This window comes from Phyllobates terribilis, unplaced genomic scaffold (assembly GCF_046119375.1).
Source record: "Phyllobates terribilis strain yellow unplaced genomic scaffold, ASM4611937v1 Scaffold_4__5_contigs__length_816908805, whole genome shotgun sequence".
NCBI classification, from domain to species: domain Eukaryota; kingdom Metazoa; phylum Chordata; class Amphibia; order Anura; family Dendrobatidae; genus Phyllobates; species Phyllobates terribilis.
The window spans coordinates 605934385-605954393 of NW_027362764.1; the positions used below are offsets into that span (position 1 = coordinate 605934385).

The following is a 20009-nucleotide window of genomic DNA, read 5'->3' on the forward strand; positions in this document are numbered from 1 at the left end:
CCAACTTGTGGAGCCGTCTCTTTCTCTTCAAGACCTGCTCTCCAGGTACCAGGGCAACAGCGGGAGCATACTGGTTATAAGCCTTCTCTTGCCTTTCTCTTGCTTGAGACAGACTTCGCTCGACGCTTTCCTATACTTTCTGATACTGCTGCTGCCGTTCTGTATCCCAGTCTGCCTCTGGCGAGGTGTCCTCAGGTGTCAGGACTCCCATATCCAGGTCAATAGGCAGCTTACCAGGTCTTGCTCTCATTAGGTAAGCCGGGGTACAGTTGGTGGAGCCTATGGGGATGTGATTGTACAAGTCCACCAAATCAGGCAGTTTTTCAGGCCACAGACTGCGTTCCTCCAGGGGCAACGTTTTTGGCAAGTCTATCACCACCTGGTTCATTTTCTCACATAGTCCGTTGGTCTGAGGGTGATAGGGCGTTGTTCTTATCTTCCTGCAGCCATACAGATTGCAGAACTCTTGGAAGACCTCCGGTTCGAAGGCTGGTCCTTGGTCCGTCAGCACTTGCCCCGGATACCCGTGTGGATGGCAGAAGTGCTGCTGGAAGGCTCTAGCTGCTGTTTGAGCCGTTAAGTCCTTGACAGGGACCACCACCAGGAACCGGGAATAGTGATCTACGATTGTGAGGGCGTAGACGTACCCAGATTTGCTTGGAGCCAGTTTCACATGGTTCAGAGCTACCAGCTCCAGTGGCTGCCTGGTGATGATGGGCTGCAGAGGAGTCTTCTGGCTGGCACGGTCCTTCCTTCTTAGGTTGCACGGGCCACAGTCTCTGCACCACCTCTCGATGGCTCCTCTCATGCCTACCCAGTAGAACCGTTCACGCAACAAGAACTCCAGCTTTTTCCATCCGAAGTGTCCTGCTCCGTCGTGGTACGCCTCCAGAACCATAGCCGCGTCTCGTCTTGGGACCACTACCTGCCAGGTCAGCTCATGTGTTCTAGAGTTGACCATTCTCCGGCACAGCTTTTCCTTGTAAAGAAACAGCCTGCTTTTCTCCTTCCACAGTTGCTTGGTCTCCTCCGGAGCGTCTGGGTCAAGACGGGCATCAGCCTGTGTCAGCATTTCCTTCACCAGACGGACTGCGGGATCACTGTCTTGTGTCTCCGCCCAGCTGTAGTGGGGTAAAGGATTGAACGTGGCAGAGCGCCTGTCCCTTACACGGTGGGAATACAGGGTAATCCCATGATGGTGGAACGCAGGGAGTTCGACTTATTCCAGTTCTTCTGGATCTTCCCCTACGTCTGGTAAGTTTGGCATTCTGGACAGGGCATCCGCGTTGGCATTTGAGCGTCCTGCCCGGTATTTGATGGTGAATTCATAGTTGGACAGGCGGGCCATCCATCTCTGCTCCAGGGCACCAAGTCTTGCAGTGTCCAGGTGTGTCAACGGGTTGTTATCCGTGTACACGGTGAACTTGGAAGAGGCAAGGTAATGCTTGAAACGTTCGGTCACTGCCCACACCACTGCCAGGAACTCTAGCTTGAATGAGCTATAATTCTCAGGGTTTCTCTCTGTGGGCCGTAGTTTTTGGCTGGCGTAAGCAATTACCGGTTCTTTCCCCTGCTGGATCTGGGACAGTACGGCTCCTAGCCCGATGTTGCTCGCGTCCGTGTGGAGGATAAAGGGCTGGCTGTAGTCAGGGTACGCCAGGATTTCATCCCCCGTGAGGGCCATCTTCAGCTGGCGGAAGGACTCTTCTTCCAGCTTTTCCCATCTGAAGGGCGGCTTCTGGTTTTTGGCCTTCCTGGATTGGCCTATCAGGAGGTCCTGCATAGGAGCTGCCATTTTGGTGAAACCGGGAATGAATCTTTGGTAGTAGCCTACCAACCCGAGAAACTGCCGCACTTCCTTTGTGCTGGAGGGTCTTGGCCAGTCTTTAATCACGGTGATCTTATCGGGGTCGGGAGCCACTCCGTCAGCACTCACCACGTGTCCTAGGTACTACACCTTTGGTTTCAGCAGGTGACACTTGGAGGGTTTCACCTTGAGGCCGTAGCTTGCCAGGGCGTCAAACACTTCTGCCAGGTGTTTCAGATGGTCCTCGTAGGTTTTGGAATAGATGATGATATCGTCCAGGTATAACAGGACCGTCTCGAAATTCCGGTGTCCCAGACAGCATTCCATCAACCGTTGGAAGGTTCCTGGTGCGTTGCAGAGCCCGAACGGCATACAGTTGAATTCGCTGAGGCCCATCGGGGTGGTGAATGCAGTCTTCTCCTTGTCTGCCTCTGCTACAGGAACCTGCCAGTACCCGCTAGTTAGATCCAAATTGGAGAAGAAGTTAGCAGATTTTAATGCAGCTAAAGATTCTTCTATCCTAGGTAACGGGTACGCATCTTTGTGTGTGATACGGTTGACCTTTCTGTAGTCTACACACATTCTCATGGTGTTGTCCTTCTTTTTCACTAGAACTAGTGGAGCTGCCCAGGGGCTACAGCTGTCCCTGATTACCCCAGCCTCCTTCATGTCCCGCAACATCCCTTTTGCATGCTGATAGTGTGCAGGGGGTACAGGTTCGGTATCTTTCCTTTATGGGCGGATGGTCTCCTGTGGGGATGTGATGTTCTACCCCCTTTACTCGCCCGAAGTCTAGCGGGTGTTTACTAAAGACTCTTTCGTACTCCTGAATCACCCGGTAGACTCCCTGTTTTTGTTGTGAGGGAGTGGAGTCAGTACCCAAATGCAGTTGCTGACACCAGTCCTCCATTTGTTTCTTAGAGCCGTTACCTTCCTCTCGGTTGAGATGGAGGCAAGGGTTCCACGGCCCTTACAGAATTTTGGTTTATGGTGAACAATTTGGCTAGCGTGGCATACCAGGGTAGGTATACTTCTCTCTCCCCGATATTTATGATGCGGACGGGCACCCTCCCATGGCGTACATCGACCACCCCCCGTGCTGTCAAAATGATGGGCCTACTCTCTAAGTAGACGGGTTCTACCATTGCTTGGTAGTCTCTACCTCTTAGACCAATAGCTGCCCTGCACCAGATCATCATCTCACTTTTCGGGGGCATGGCAATAGGGAATGGGTCACACATTCTCACGCTACCTATCTCACCACCAGATAGTTCCACTTGTTGTCGCTTCATCAGTGCCCGGATCTCTTTTTGGAGCACACGCTGCTGGCTGGAACTGGCGTTCTTGGCAACCTGCTGTAAAATGAGAATCACCTCTGCAAGACAATTTTCAATCACATTAGTTCCCAAGGTTATTCTAGGGTGGCTCTCATGACGGTCTATGTCCACAATAATCAGTCCTTGTGCCGCCAGTTCGACTTTACCGACCTAAATGGTCACCTCCTTGAATCCCACCTGCGGCACGGGCTGACCATTGCTGGCGATGATACTCAGGTCGTCATCTGGGTAGCGGGTTATGTCCGAGTCATTCCAGTACCGCTTAAAGAGCACATACGGGATGGTAGTCACCTGTGACCCAGTGTCCAGTAGGGCACTCATAGGAATGCCATCCAGTACCACAGGCAAGACCGGACGTCCCCCTACGTATTTATTACGCCAGTTCGATGGGCCTGATGATCTTATGCCTGGGGGTTGGCCCTCTGCCCCAGGTTGTGCCCGTTTAAATGAGAGTACCTTGCCATATGTCCGGGTTGATTGCAGCGGCGGCAGATGGGTTGTCCGTCCTCGTTGTATCTGTCGCTGGGTCTTCCTCTGGACGTTGGGATCCTCCTCTGTCGGTGCCACGGGACGTCCTCCGGTCCGGATGCCAGCTGGATCTTCCCTGGAGGGGAAACCTGTAAAGATTGCACAGTTCTGGTTAGCGCGGCTACGCTTTTGGTTAACTCTTGGACCTGATGGTGCAGGTCTGTAGCCGGGTTGTTATCCAAAGCCTGCGCACCAGCTCCTACAAACTCTGTAGACAAGGGCGCCGCCTCCTGGTGATAGGTAATAGCAGGACGCCGGTGGGTTACAGCGCTACCCGGTGCCGGTTCTCGGAGCACCCGGATGGCCCTGTCTTTGAACTTTGCAAAGTCTAAACCAGGGTTCTGCAAGGCCATTGCACGTAACTGGGTTCGGTGGGCGTTGGACAGCAGACCCTCAATGAATTGCTCAGTTAACAGTTCATCTGCATTCCGCACACTGTCAGGGTCTGCCTGTTTAATGGCTCCCAGGGCCTCTTGCAAATTCAAAGCATAGTCTCTTATACTGTCTTGGGCCCGCTGCTTAAACCCATAGAATTTCATTTTGATCTCTGCTGAGGTACGGGTATCAAAAGTGTCTCTCAGACGGGTTAAGATTTCTTTTACAGTCTCCTTGTCCCGGACTGACCAGGACTTTACTTCACGTTGGGCTGCCCCGGTTAGCTGGCCTACCAATATGCTCACTTTTTGTCCCTTTGTCAGGGGGTACACCTTAAACAGGCTGTACAGTCTCTCTTTAAAGTCGCTTAGGGTATGCGACTCCCCTGAGTACTGGGGCAGCCAGGCCGCTCCGGGGATATAGGGCATTGTAAATGGCATTACTGCGGCAGCGGCCGCGCTGGTGGTAGAGGGTCCCTCCGTATCCATCATCTTCCTCCCCCCTAGTTAAGTGTGGCCTACCTTCTGTTGCTTCTTCTCTGTAGGCCGCGGCTCCACAGACGATCGTCAGGGTGGAGGACCTTGCGTCGCGCTCTGGTGACATCAGCGTCGCTCTCTCTCCCTTCCAGGACCTTGCGCAGTGTTGATGCGTGAGGCGGAGCTTCGGGTCTCGCACGCTTTCGGCGTCCACGCCCCTCTTCTTCCCGCGCGGCGTCACGAAGATGGCGTCCGATGGCGGGAAAACGACTGCGGATGGCAGGAAACTTTTGAAGATTGTGGGAAACTTTTGAAGATGGCGGGGACCTTCACCACGGCAGGTATAACAGTCTTTTGAAGGCGCGCAGTACTCGGTGGTTGCGAGCACGAAATCCTGCCGACTACGCCAAAGCTGACTCGCCCCCTGGGCCGAGGGGCACCCGGAACCGGGCTTCTGGGGGTTGTAGAATCCGTGGCGGTGACCCGGTCCCGTGGCTCAGGGTGGTCAGGCCGATGGCGGTATTTTGTGGGGGTTTTAGGTTAATTGTCCGACTACGCCACCCGTGGATTGCGGTCAGCGCGGACCGCCGCTGCAAGGCAGACCGCTGGGGCTGCTGGTATGTGCAGCTGAGGTAGTGTGACTCCCCACGGGAAGAGTGGAGCCCCAGGGCAGTGTAGTTGATGGTGAGGGTGATAGTGCACGGGAGTCCCAGCACTAGTAGTGCTGGTGCGGCGATGAAGCAGGAACGACACACAATCTTTGCAGTGCAGTTCAGGGTCTTTACTGGTGATATTAAGGCAGACCCTCCCGGGAGTACTGGCTAACATAAGGGGCCTGGTCAGTCTGTGAGCAAACAGGAGTTCCCCTGGCCAGGTGGAGTTGTAGGCCTCCCCGTCTATCTGCACTCTTTGTGGCTACCTTGCTGTAAGCGGGTAGAAGTATCCCACGTCCCTGAGTATACCGTGTGGTGCTCACCCATATGGCTGGTGACTTGGGGCCTTCTGTTAGCCTCCGCTCCTGGATGGCGGTGCTGGTCCCTTCCTTGTGACTGAGCCTCCGGGCTTCTATGGCCAGAGGACCTGGAATCCCCTGCCGGCTGGTTTCTGCTGCTGGGTGAATATCATTCCCCATAGCCTCGGACTCCTGTGTCCGGTTCCTAGATTCTTCTGCCAGGGCGAGCTATATCTCTGCTTAGCTCCAGCCCCTGGTCTTCAGCTACTGCTCCTACAGAGCTCCTGCTGTAACTCTCCCTGTGTCTGGAACTGTCTCCAGGCTCTGACTGAACTCACTAATCCCACCCCAGACCCAGTTTATAAGGGCAGATTCCTCCCCTCCCAGGTCTGGGCAGGAAGTGTTGCATGCTTAAGGGCTCCTGACCAGGAAACCTCCCACTTGCTCTCAGACGTAATACTTCTATTACTGTGACAACCAGACCCCTGGGGTGCCAAATAAAGACAAATACAGACACTGCTATTTTTTACAACAGCCAATGTTCATTTTTTGTTATTTTCTGTAAAGTAATTAAAAATTATATACATTTCTCTTCATGTTTTGAATTAGAAAATAGTGTTCCCAATGCATGGAAATAAAAACTAGTATAAAGATTTTGTGCTTAACTCATGTTTTTGAATACACTGCTTTTATTTTGAACACTACTGTATATTGTATATTCTGCGGTTTTAGCTTACTAAGGAACCAGTTTCATTCCGCAGGCGGCAGTTTATTACAGCTGGTGCAGCAGCCGGTATCGCTTCTGTGTTTCGGGCTCCAGTTGGCGGGCTCCTCTTTGCTCTAGAAGAAGTGGCATCTTTTTGGGACATTAAGCTGGCCTGGCAAACATTCTTTTGCTGTCTAATTGCAACCTTCACTACAGAGGTTTTCTCATCTTCATTTGGCGGATTTGTATATAACGGTTATTTTGGATTTTTCAAAGCGGAGCAGAGAATCTTATTCTGGGTATGTATCAACTATACAATCAAAGTGAATGAAAGATTATTAGAATTACATGGCTTTCAAGGCATTATAATTTTGGCAACATTCCTTTTGCTATATGTCACTTCCTATTCTTTTTTCTACATATTAAATGGAATCTGTCATCAGATTTTTGCTATTTAATCTGAGAGCAGCATGATATAGGGGCGGAGACCCGGATTCCAGTGATATGTCACTGACTGGGCTTTGTGTTGTTGTTTCAATATAATCAGCGTTTTATCAACAGGATATTATCACTAGAGGACTAGTTGACTTGTGCCAAATAGTCCTACTGCTCTGTGTAACTCTGCCCCCACCAGTGTACAGTGTACTGAAAAAGCTGCCAATCAGTGATGTAGACGGGGTTATACAGAGCTCAGCAGTCAGAGAACTGCTAGATCTGCTGCAGAGAAAACATAGATTTGATCAAAACTGCACCAAGCAGACCAGAACGTGACACATCACTAGAATCAAGGTATCTGCCCCTTCATCATGCTGATCTCAGATTACATAGCAAAAAGCTGGTGACAGATTCACAGGATTTCTTCAGGACTTAATAAATGAGGTTTACTGAAGAGGGCACTGCATGCACTTACACTTTGTAAATTATTATCTCTTAATCTATGGGTACTAGTGTATTTGTTACAAACATACTGCATATTGAGAAGGAACATATGCATGCCATTGTCTGCAGCTTTAGACTATATTTATATTATGTTTTTTTCTATATGTCACTGAGATTTGGGCAGAACCTGTGATGGGGCCACTGACTTTTTAATAAACAGGCGGAGTCACTTCTTTTTGACTTTTTTGAGGCAGGCAGAAAATGCGATTGACCACACCTTTGTGTCCGCCTCTAAAAAAAGGCGAATATTGATGAAAAAGATGTTAGACAGAGCACAAAGAAACTATGCAATGTGAACCCTGCCTTAGAAGCCTGTATGTTCACATAGGAAGGATTTGCATCAGAAAAAACTGCTGCTGACTTTTTAGAAACTCTATAGCACAGATCTAAGGCTGCGTTCACACATTGCGTATTTTTGCGCGCTTTTTTGTGCGCGCTTTTTGAAAATACGCAATGTGCTTTGTGTCTGCCAGCAAAGTGAATGGGAAATTCACTTTGAAGGTTCAGACACTGTGTAATTTTACGCAGTGGGAAAGCGCAGCTGCGTAAAGAATTGGCATGTCAATTCTTTACGCAACTGCGTCCCGCGCTTTCTCTCTATTGTGCCCATTATAAGCGATGAAATTACGCAGCGGTGTTCACACACTGCATAATTCCATCGCTTTTAAAGGAGGCGCAGGATGGATACTCACCTACCCGATGTCAGGGGAGAGGCGCCCGGTCCGGTCCGCTCCAATCCCGCGCTTCCAGCATCTGCCGGTGAGCCGATCAGCTGTTAGCTTACCGGCTTGTAAACCGGCTTCCAGTTAGCTGATTACAAGCCGGTCACGTGACAGTCTGCTGATCGCTTCACGGCAGATGCTGCAAGCGCGGGACGGAGCAGACGCGTCTCTCATCCATCGGGTAGGTGAGTATCCATAGTCTGTACATACACTGCTAGGGACACACACACGACACATAGACACACAGGACACATAGACACAGACAGTACACACACGACACACAGACACAGACATTACACATGTCACCCTTCATTTTTCACACTGCGTTTTTTGCTGCGCTTTTTTACGCAGTGTGTGAATGGAGGTGCTTTTTTTACCTGCGTAAAAAAACGCAGGTAAAAAAAGCAGGAAAATACGCAGCGTTAAAAAACGCAGGAAAATACGCAATGTGTGAACGCAGCCTAAAGCTGAAACTTGAATTTCTGCTGATTTGCACCTAGATAAGACCTTTTGTACTGTAGTTTATTTATTCCGTACTTTTCCACACAGAATTCCTTGCAATAATGGACGCGCTGTAGATTTCCTCACAATAATGGACGCGCTGTAGATTTTAAAATGTGCAGTTAATTTATTAATCTGTGTTGATTTTTTTGTGGTGCATATGAATGAAGAATGAACCCCTTTACCCCCGAGGGTGGTTTGCACATTAATGACCAGGCCAATTTTTACAATTCTGACCACTGTCACTTTATGAGATAATAACTCTGGAACACTTCAATTCATCCCCCTGATTCTCAGATTTTTTTTCATGACATATTGTACTTCATGATAGTGGTAAAATTTATTTGATATGACTGGCGTTTATTTGTGAAAAAAATCGGAAATTTTGAAAATTTTGCAATTTTCAAACTTTGAATTTTCATGCCCTTAAATCAGAGAGATATGTCACACAAAATAGTTAACATTGAGTGGTAAAAATAAAATTTTCACATTTTTCCCACAAAATTATTTTCAGCCCCAAATTTTGCATTTTCATAAGGGTAACAGGAGAAACTGCACCATACCACTTGTTGTGCAATTTCTCCTGAGTAAGCCGATACCCCATATGTGGGGGAAAACCTCTGTTTGGGTGCACAGCAGGGCTCGGAAGGGAAGGAGCGCCATTTGACCTTTTGAATGTAAAATTTGCTTGAATAATTAGCGGATGCCATGTCATGTTTGGGAAGCCCCTGATGTGCCTAAATAGTGGAAACCGCCCACAAGTGACACTATTTTGGAAACTAGACCCATCAGGGAACTTATTTGGATGTGTGGTGAGCACCTTGAACCCCCAGGTGCTTCACAGAAGTTTATAACATTGAGCCGTAAAAATAAAATTTTAACATTTTTCCCACAAAAATGTTTTTCAGCCCCAAATTTAGCATTTTCATAGGGGTAACAGGAGAAATTGCACCACACTATTTGTTGTGCAATTTCTCCTGAGCACGCCGATACCCCATATGTGAGGGAAAACTATTGTTTGGGCACACGGCAGGGTTTAGAAAGGAAGGAGTGACATTTTGGAATGCAGACTTTGATGGAATGGTCTGCGGGTGTCATATTGCATTTGGAGAGCCCCTGATGTGACCCTATTTTGGAAACTAGACCCTTCAAGGAATTTATTTAGATGTGTGGTGAGCACCTTGAACCCACAGGTGCTTCATAGAATTTTACAATGTGGATCTGTAAAAATGAAAAAATATATATTTTTCCCACAAAAATGTTGTTTTAGCCCAATTTTTTTTTATTTTCACAAGAATAGCAGGAGAAAATGGACCACAACATTTGTTGTGCAATTTTTCCTATGTAGCGCAAATATCAGAAGGGATGAAGCACCATATTGGAGTTCAGATTTTGCTGGACTGGTTTGAGGGTGCCATGTCACATTGGCAGAGCCCCTGAGGTGCTAAAACAGCAGATCCCCCATAAGAGACCCCATTTTACAAACTACACCTCTCAATGAATTAATCTAGGGGTGCAGTGAGCATATTGAGAATTTTATACCATTGGGCAGCAAAGAAAAAATAATTACATTTTTACCACCAAAATTTTGTTTTAGCCCCAAATTTTACATTTTCACGATGGGAAATGGGTAAAAATGGCACTGAAATTTGTCCCACAATTTCTGCTGAATGTAGAAATACCCCATATGTGGCTGTAAGAAAAATCCAAATAAATTTTGTATTCTAGCTCACCAGTCCTTTTGTGTCAAGGTATTTCCGGCTGTGCACGGACCGAAAAGCTTGTGTCAGCAGCAAGAGAGAAATCCAAAGGGAAAAGTGGGATCCGTCACCTCTGATCTGGAAAATCGATATTAGATTAAAATAACAACATTTATTAAAAAAGATTAGAAATAAATCATGATAAAAGCGCTATATCAGGAGCATGCAACTGATGCGTTTCGAACACAGGGTTCTTAATTTTAGTTATGCATAATGTTGGCACCATATGTGTTGTATAAATAGTATTGAGCAAACGAAATGACGCAGGGGAATGAATCAATTTAAAAAATGACAAGTATGCATAATAATGAATCAAAGTCTAATAAATATTTATTATATGAGTCTTAATATTCATAGCATCTGGTCTTCGGCTGTTTAATTTTAAAATCCATGCCGCTGCCCTATGTCGCAATTTCCTAAGTCTATCTCCTCCTCTTTTAGAAGAAAAAACCCGTTCTATTCCATTTACTCTCAGAGAACTAACATCCTCGCTGTGGCAATTAGCAAAGTGCTGAGAAGCACCTGATAGACTTCGCGTGGTGTGGTTCTGTGAGTCATATATTTGCTCTGAGATGCGCTTTCTGAGAGTTCTTGTAGTGCACCCTACATATTGAAAAAATTATACATTGATTATTTAAATCATCTTTGGCACTATTAATTTTATTATTTTGAACCAGATATTTCTGTCTGGTTTTATTTTTGGCTGAATTTAATATTTTGTTAGAGGCAAAATATGGCGCCAACATCATGCATAACTAAGATTAAGAACCCTGTGTTTGAAATGCGTCAGTTGCATGCTCCTGATATAGCACTTCTATCATGATTTATTTTTAATCTTTTTCAATAAATGTTGTTATTTTCATCCCATATGTGGCTGTACAGTACTGCTTAGCCATACGTCGAGACTTGGGAGGGACGTAGTGCTATTTGCCTCCTGGAGCGCAGATTTTTCTAGAATAGTTTGCAGACTCCATATACAGAGCCCCCAAATGCTAGAATAGCAGAATCCCCCTTCAAGTGACCCCATTTTGGAAATTATACCCCTTTGGGAATTTATCTACAGGTATAGTTACAATTTTGACTCCATGGGTCTTTTCCAGAAACAAGCAGCAGTGAATGTTGCAGAGTGAAAATTGTTAACTGCCATTGTAGTGACCAGTACGTTGTAGTGACCAGTATGTTGTGCCCAGCTTGTGCTTATGGAGGCACGCACCTGTAAATTAGGCGAGCTGTCATAGCTACCGAAATGCCAAACATGTGGACGCTAACTGCGGTTTAGGCACACTGTAGCTCAGAAGGGATGTCAGGGCACTTTTCCAGAGCCTTTGTGCTACCAGTAATGTGGAAGCCCCTATATTTCCAAAGACAGATGATGGACCCTAGTGAGGAGTTGCTTTTTTTGTGGATTGAGTTGAAGCTTTTGTTGGGAACATTTTACATAACATTTTGGATCACATTTATCCTGCTTTTTATGCTGAGCACTTACATCAGAGTTTCCATCTAAATCTCCAAGTGACGTGATTCAGATGAACCCCCGAGGGATCCATTCACTATAATGAGGCAACAGAGTTACTCTGGACTCCATCTGGCCTCTGTTCAGCATTGTCCTTTTCAGAAGTGCACAAAACTGTGGGCGACGGCACTTTTATGCACGCCTAATAAAAAGACGGACACCGACAGATCATAGGCCAGATGGCGTCCACAGTGCCTCCATCTGCCTCATTATAGGGAATCTTCTGCCGGGGGTTCCGTCTGAATCACGAATTTCAGAAATTTACACGGAAACCCCGGTGTAAGCACTCAGTGCAGAGTGCAGAATAAATGTGAGCCGAGCCTTACTCTTTGGGAGGCTGAAAGAACAAATCAATAGCAGGTGAAGAATTGGTTTTATTTATTTTTTACGCCGTTCCTCGTGCGGTATAAGTGATTAGACTTTATTTTTCAGGTCGTGCGATTACAGCGATACCAGATTTATATTGGGTTTTTATGCTTGGCAGCTGTCACACACTAAAAGACGCTTTTTATTGCAAAAACTAGTTTTTGCATCTCCATATTTTGAAAGCTATAATTTTTTCATATTTCGGCCGACAGAGTCATGTGACAGCTTGTTTTTTGCAGGACTACTTGATGTTTTTATTGGTACCATTTTCAAGCACGTGACATTTTTTGATCGCTTTCTATTGTGATTTTTGGGAGGCAGAATGAACAAAAACCAGCAATTCAGGAATTTTTTTTTTATGTCATTTCGCGTGTGGTAAAATTGATGAGGCAGCTTTATTCTTCGGGTCAGTATGATTACAGCGGTACCACGTTTATAGCTTTTTTTATGTTTTGGCGCTTTTACATATTAAAAACTATTTTATAGAAAAAATAATTATTTTTGTATTGCTTTATTCTGAGAGCTATAACTTTTTTATTGTTCCTTTGATGGAGCTGTATGGTAGCTTGTTTTTTGCGGGACAAGATGACATTTTCAGCTGTACCATTTTTATTTACATTCGTCTTTTTGATTGCGTTTTATTCCACATTTGTTCGGAGGTATGATGATAAAGCATTGTTATTTACTTGTTTTTTTTATGGTGTTCACTGAAGGGGTTAACTAGTGGAATAGTTTTATAAGTCAGGTCGTTCCGGACGTGCCAATACCAAATATGTGTACTTTTTTTCTTTATTTATTTTTTCAGAAAAATATTTATTCATGGGTACAATATATTTTTATTATTTTGTGATTTTTTTTAAAAATATTTTTACAATTTTTTTCCACTTTTTCTTACTTTTACACTTTGTCCCACTATGGGACTTTCACTAATTGCAGGCTGATCGCTCGTATAGTATAGGGATGCAGCAGCATTCCTATACTATATAGTCAGTGCTGCACTGACAAGCAAACTAGTTAGATCATGCTCTGCGCATGATCTACCAAGTTTCCTAGCTCTGGTGACCCGATGTCGTCATGACTCATGATGTCAACATGACAATCGGGACCCCCCCAATGATGTCACGGGGTCCCTGATTCAAAGGCAATGGGACTTTCTTTGCTCTGCCTGCATGCTAAATCCTGTGATCGCAATGATTGCAGCATTTAGTGGGTTAAAGTGCCGGGAGCGGTGCAGCCACCACTCCTGGCACTGAGTGCTGGGTGTCAGCTGTCAGAATCAGTTGACACCTGGCTGCGATCGCGTGTCCTCTGTGCACGCATAATCGCCGAGACGTATCCATATGTCCCTGGTCAATAAATACCAGGCCACAGGGACGTATAGATATGTCTCACGTCAGAAAGGGGTTAAATATTTCAATCTGTTGCATTAACAGTGCGATGTTATGTCTTAGGGCTCGCTAACACTTTCGAAAAAAATCAGACCAACGCAATCCGATAAAAAAATCGGATTGCATTTAGTTCAATGTTATTCTATGATGGTGTGCTCATCTGCATTTCTTTTTCAGCTCCAATCGGATAGAAATCGGACTGAAAAAAAAATGCAGCATGCTACAATTGCATGCCAGTTTCGGATTTCACGCACACATACAAGTCTATGGGTGCATGTAAAACTGCACTGCACTTGGATGTCACCCGAGTGCAGTGAGATTCCCGCGGATGCCGGCAACAGAGTAGATGAAGAAATTACTTTCTCCGTCTCCTCCGCAGCTGTGCTGCGAATCTCTAATGCGATAGGATCGGAGCACAGAGCACTGACTCTTGGTTCACGCTCGCAGCAGAGCAAGAGCCAAGTGTCATTAGAATATCGCATCCGATGCTCTCGCATTGGATGCAATACGCTAGTGTGACTCGGGCATTAGACAGAATACTCTCATATATGGCCTCGTCAGTACAGAAGTTGTATTGACAATCTTGTACTTTGCAGCTAATACTCTCATTTGCATCAGTTTGATGCTCCTCCTTGTTCACACCATAACAAACCCTTCAACGGGAATCTGTCAGAATGATTGAATTCTCCAAACTGTTTACATGATCAAAAAATAATGTCATCCAAACCTTTATTTCTGTAATCTGCTGCTGCACACTGACTGAAAAATTGCTGTTTTAATTCATATTCAGATGAGGCTTAAAAGGAGCCTATAAGTAGGATCAACCCTCCTAAGTCGTCTATATGGGCATGTAGGTCATAGAAAAGTTGAATAAAATAATACTTTGATATCTGCTATACAATGTCTTAATCCAGAAAAATCCACATTTTTCCAAATATGTAAATAAGCTGATAAGATCTACGGGCAGGGCATAAATCTCCCTGAGAATCTGCCTGCAGAGATTATTTAAATGAAAGGAGAGTTTCCAGTGTGATGTGTAATGGCCGTTCTCTGCTCTCCTGATCTTACTGCAGAGCTGTGTGTGATTATAACTAACATAGTACAGCAGAGCTGAGCTTTGTCTCATTACAAACACATCTGCAGTCCTAGCTTTCCTCTCACAATGTAGTCCCCTCTGATATAGAGCTGTTCCTGATTACAACTAACACTTCTTCAGCTTCTATCTCACAGGCTGCATGTGTGAGCGTGTTTGTGTAGGGGAGTGGAGGGTTTAGGTGGTGGGGAGAACTGAGTTTAGGAGGTTGTAAAAGTAATTTCACCTGGTAGTAGTACACAATAGCAATGCCGGCAAGTGATTTATGTGCAGTTAACCTAACAATCAATCACATCATAATAATTGTATATACTTATTGCCCTTGCAGTAAAATATATCCTTTTCCATTTCTATTCTTTATGGCATGAGGGTGATGCCCTCATGTCATGGCATGGTAACCAGCCTTTTTAGGAAAATATCAATAAATGGATCTTTGCACTAACTATTGAGATTGCTCATTAATTACGACTGTTAAAGGGGTTATCCAAGACTATTTAATTTATTTTACTATGGTGCTAAGAATTAACAGGGAGATAGTTGCTAACTACCTGCCTATTGTGCCCAGCACAGATCTCTGCTGGCACAGGGCAGTCACAGACTGGTCCTGCAGGTGCTTCAGTGGCTTCCGCTGACGTCACGTTGTCAATGCAGCTGCTTCTTTTCTGCTCTGCATTGTTGACTTGGTGTGACTGCTGACGTCATGCTGATTGAGCCGGCTCCCCGCTGCCTAACTGCTGGGAGTCAGCTGTCAATCAGCATGACGTTGGCAGTCACACCCCGTCGATAGAGCAGCCCAGAAGAAGAGGAGGTGCTCTGTTGACGTTGAGCAGCTAAATTGCCGGCAGGAGTGGTCAGTGAGCGCTCTGAATTGTAGCTGGGTAGAACATACAGGTAGTTGCCTCTGTTAGCCACTAGCTGATTGTTAGTTTTTAGGCCCATTTTAAAAAAATAAAATATCCCTGGATAACCCCTTAAAGTATTATGATAGAAAGCGAATTATTTTGCCTTCATAAAGAATACTGATACTTTTATACCCCGGCAGCATTTCATGTGGTTTTAAAAAAAGGTATAATCTGTTTTGCGGAAAAAAAGAACTACATGGAAAGAAGCATATCTAGAGTTAAGAAGGTTGCAGATCTAGAACACTGTAATTAACATTACACAGAACTATTGTCATCAGATAAACAACTTTTCTTCTTTTTCCTGAAGGTGAAAGACCTACTGGATATGAGTGTTTTGGCTTTTATCCCCAGTATTATTATTGGCATTATTGGAGGTTTACTGGGTGCCCTGTTTGTGTTTCTGAATGTGAAGATCAATACATTACGTATGAAGCTTTTCAACTCAATTTCTCACAAGCTTGTAAGAAAGCTGAGCAAGCTTCTTGAGACTTTGTTTCTGATGGTAAGTAAAATAAGATCCGTCAAAAGAGATTATGTGTATTATCAAAGTTAAAGGGAACCTGCCAGGTCCCCATCGGTTTTAAACCATTATATTATAGCAGAGTAAAGGCTCAATAACTTAATGGGGGTGCTATAAAATTGTTGGGAGGACTTGACAAATTCTCTTTACAAGTAAGAAAAATTCCCACAATGAGTGTTTGATGAGATTTTGATGTTGCAGATTTTGTGCTGTATTTCTGCACTTATTAGGTCAATTATTTTACTTGTGTTCTTTTTTATTGAGTTTCTGAGTGCAGGTTTTTTTTATATGCATTTTTATCATGTTACTGATGCCGCGGTTTTTGTCTCTTTTTAGTACATTATGTTTTAAATAAAGCTGCATATTTTTTAATACTTACTGTTATTTGGCTTTGACAAAACGTTATGGATAGTTATGAGTGGATTACCTGCATTTATAGTGCGTTTCTGCAGCGTATTTTCCACATCTAATTCAATTCCATGGGGCGAATTTTCACATAAAACTCACCGTACCTGCAAGAAAAATTGACATGTTGCAAATTTCTAACACGCACCGCAGGTCAGTTTATGCAGATTTCTATAAATCTCATCCATTTTGCTGGGACTGTAAGACATTGTGTCTTTTTGCACAGTGAAAATATGCAGCGTCAATAACTCACAAAAAATCCATCTTTGGAACCTTAGAAATCCTTTTATGTCCTGTTAGTGAATTAAAGGAGAATTCATGGGTGTTTCCAATCAGGACCTCCATGTATCAGCCAAAGTGTAACTTTGTGGCCACATTCACACGTTCAGTATTTGGTCAGTATTTTACATCTGTATTTGTAAGCCAAAACCTGGTTTTGGCTTACAAATACTGATGTAAAATCCTGACCAAATACTGAATGTGTGAACGTGGCCCAAGAAGCACCTCTGGATGGAGGATCTGGCCAGTCCAGGAATTACACGGACACCTTGTTGATTTCAGTGGGCACATGTAATACTTTCTTGCCTCTGTGGTGGTTACAGCCGAATTAGGCACTTGCGACTCTCAAATGGTGCATCTGTGTTTCTCCCTATTGTGGGCACCAGATTCAATGCGCTTCTGCTCAGGGCCGGCGTCAGCACCCGGCGCACCCGGGCAAGTGCCGGGGAACCCCGCCTGCCAAGGGCCCCGGCACTTGCCCGGGTGCGCCAGGTGCTGACACCGGCCCTGAGCAGGCGGGGGGCCCACTTGCGGTCGGGCACCCTGCCGGGCTATGGGCGGAGGAGATCGGTGCCAGCGCCTGCCCTTCTCCCCCGCTTGCTCAGGGCCCCGGCAGCTGGATACTTACCTCTCCCCGTGCCTCCGCAGATCCGCTGTCTTCCTACCGTGCGCTCCCTGTGACGTCTCAGGTCAGAGGGTGTGGTGATGTCTTTCCACCGCTCCCTCCCCTGAGCCGTCACAGGCAGCGCAGAGCGGAAAGATGCCGGCGACGCTGGAGTCTGGACCTGAGTAGCGGCAGCAGGTGAGGAGGAGTGAGGTGAGTATTTGATTTTTTATTTTTTAAATGTATGGAGGCGTGAGGCATTATATGGGGGGTGACATCCTGCATGGGGCATTATATGGGGGGGTGACATCCTGCATGGGGCACTATATGGGGGAAAGGGACATCCTGCATGGGGCATTATATGGGGGGAGGGACACCCTGCATGGGGCATTATATGGGAGGAAAGGGACATCCTGCATGGGGCATTATATGGGGGGTGACATCCTGCATGGGGCATTATATGGGGGGGAGAGGTGACATCCTGCATGGGGCATTATATGGGGGGGAGAGGTGACATCCTGCATGGGGCATTATATGGGGGGTGACATCCTGCATGGGGCACTATATGGGGGAAAGGGACATCCTGCATGGGGCATTATATGGGGGGAGGGACATCCTGCATGGGGCATTATATGGGAGGAAAGGGACATCCTGCATGGGGCATTATATGGGGGAAAGGAGTGACATCCTGCATGGGGCATTATATGGGGGGGGGAGGGACATCCTGCATTTGGCATTATATGGGGGGGGGAGAAGTGATATTATGCATGGGGCATTATATGGGGGTGACATCCTGCATGGGGCATTATATGGGGGGGAAGGGACATCCTGCATGGGGCATTATATGGGGGGTGGAAGGAACATCCTGCATAGGGCATTATATGGGGAATGACATCTTGCATGGGGCATTATATAGGGGGGTGACATCCTGCATGGGGCATTATATGGGGGGCAGGGTGACATCCTGCATGGGGCACTACATGGGGAGAAAGGGACATCCTGCATGGGGCATTATATGGGGGGGGGGGGGAAGTGACATCCTGCATGGGGCATTATATGAGGGATGAGATCCTGCATGGGGCATTATATGGGGGGAAAGGGACATCCTGCATGGGGCATTATATGGGGGAAAGGGACATCCTACATAGGGCATTATATGGGGGATGACATCCTGCATGGGGCATTATATGGGGAGGTGACATCCTGCATGGGGCATTATATGGGGGTGACATCCAGCATGGGGGATTATATGGGGGGAGAAGTGATATCCTGCATGGGGCATTATATGGGGGGAGGGGGGAGTGACATCCTGCATGGGGCATTATATGGGGGTGACATCCTGAATGGGGCATTATATGGGGGGGTGACATCCTGCATGGGGCATTATAAGGGGGGAACAGCCTGCAAAGGCAATTATGTTGGGGGGAACAGCCTGCATGGAGTATTTTATGGGGGCCAGTATCCTGTATGGAGCGTTATAAGGGGACCAATATCCTGTATGGAGTGTTTTATGGGGGCCAGTATTCTGTATGGAGCATTATATGGGGGCCAGTATTCTGTATGGAGCGTTTTATGGGGGCCAGTATTCCGTATGAAGCGTTATATGGGGGCCAGTATTCCGTATGGAGCATTTTATGGGGGCCAGTATTCTGTATGGAGTATTTTATGAGTACCAGTATCCTGTATGGAGTATTGTATGGGGGCCAGTATCCTGTATGGAGCATTTTATGGCGGCCAGTATACTGTTTGGAGCGATTCGCCGGTTTCTGAGCTATTGTAGAATTTACAATAGATATCACTCATGTAATGTAAGAAGTGAAATCTTTGCATTGGACTATATATATCTATATTTCTCTGCGGTATCTGTGCATCATGAATCATGATATGTGTTAAAGGGGCCCACTGAGACTCTTTCGCCCAGGGCAAACAAAAACCTGGAGCCGGCCCTGCTTCTGCTGATGCGATACCTCTCCTCACAGTGAAACAGGTAGAGATGCCTCAGAGGACAGACAAACATTACAAGCACAGCGCAGACAGGCCACATGAGCATGTGGGAGATTTGGATTCCTGCTGCTTGACGTGACAGTAAGGATGCTGTCAGTCCAGCAGGATAAGCCAGCGCTGTGCTCGGAATAGAGCTGAGGAGGCTGAGGGTAAAATCAGCACATGCAGAATAAAATAACCCTAAACTGCTCTGCATTCAGGACTGATGGTGGTTTCACTTTTTGAGAACATGATAATATGGAAATTGTATAAGTACATCAATACAATCAAACAGTATTGGTGATAATTACTATTGTTTTGGTATTTTTTAAACATATTTTGTTATGTAATTTGAGAGCAGCATGATGCAGGGACAGAGACCCTGATTCCAGCAATGTGTCACTTATTGGGCTGATTGCTCAGTTCTGATAAAATTACTGTCTGAATGCTGAGCTTCCTATAACCCCACCCACACCACTGATTGGTAGCTTACTGTGTACACTGTTCATAGGCAGCAAGCTGGCAATCAGTGGTGGGGGCGGAGTTATACAGAGCTCATTAATATGGAGGATAACATGGCACGAGACATCTAGTCCCATAGTGATAATCTTCTGCTGATAAAACACTGATTTACTGAAACAATAACAAGCAAGCCGACTAATGATATGTCACTGGAATCAGTGTCTCTGCCCCTACATCATACATCAAGCTGATTAAATAGTGAAATTCTGATGAAAGATTCCCTTTAACATCAGCTAAAAAAAATAATTAAGACACTTATTTGTCACTGCGAGCCACTATTTATTAATAACCAAATCTTTGCCATATCATTATAGTGTAGTGTACATGATAC

The 20009-nt window shown here is 45.8% G+C and overlaps 1 protein-coding gene across 1 annotated transcript in view; it reads left to right on the top strand.

Moving 5' to 3' along the window:
• LOC141265765 (chloride channel protein D-like) overlaps positions 1 to 20009 on the top strand; it is a 345172-nt gene that overhangs the window by 121295 nt on the left and 203868 nt on the right. Inside the window, exons 8-9 of the mRNA XM_073679279.1 lie at positions 6237 to 6480; positions 15673 to 15867. Coding sequence (XP_073535380.1) covers positions 6237 to 6480; positions 15673 to 15867 — 439 coding nt within the window. The remainder of the gene's footprint in view (positions 1 to 6236; positions 6481 to 15672; positions 15868 to 20009) is intronic.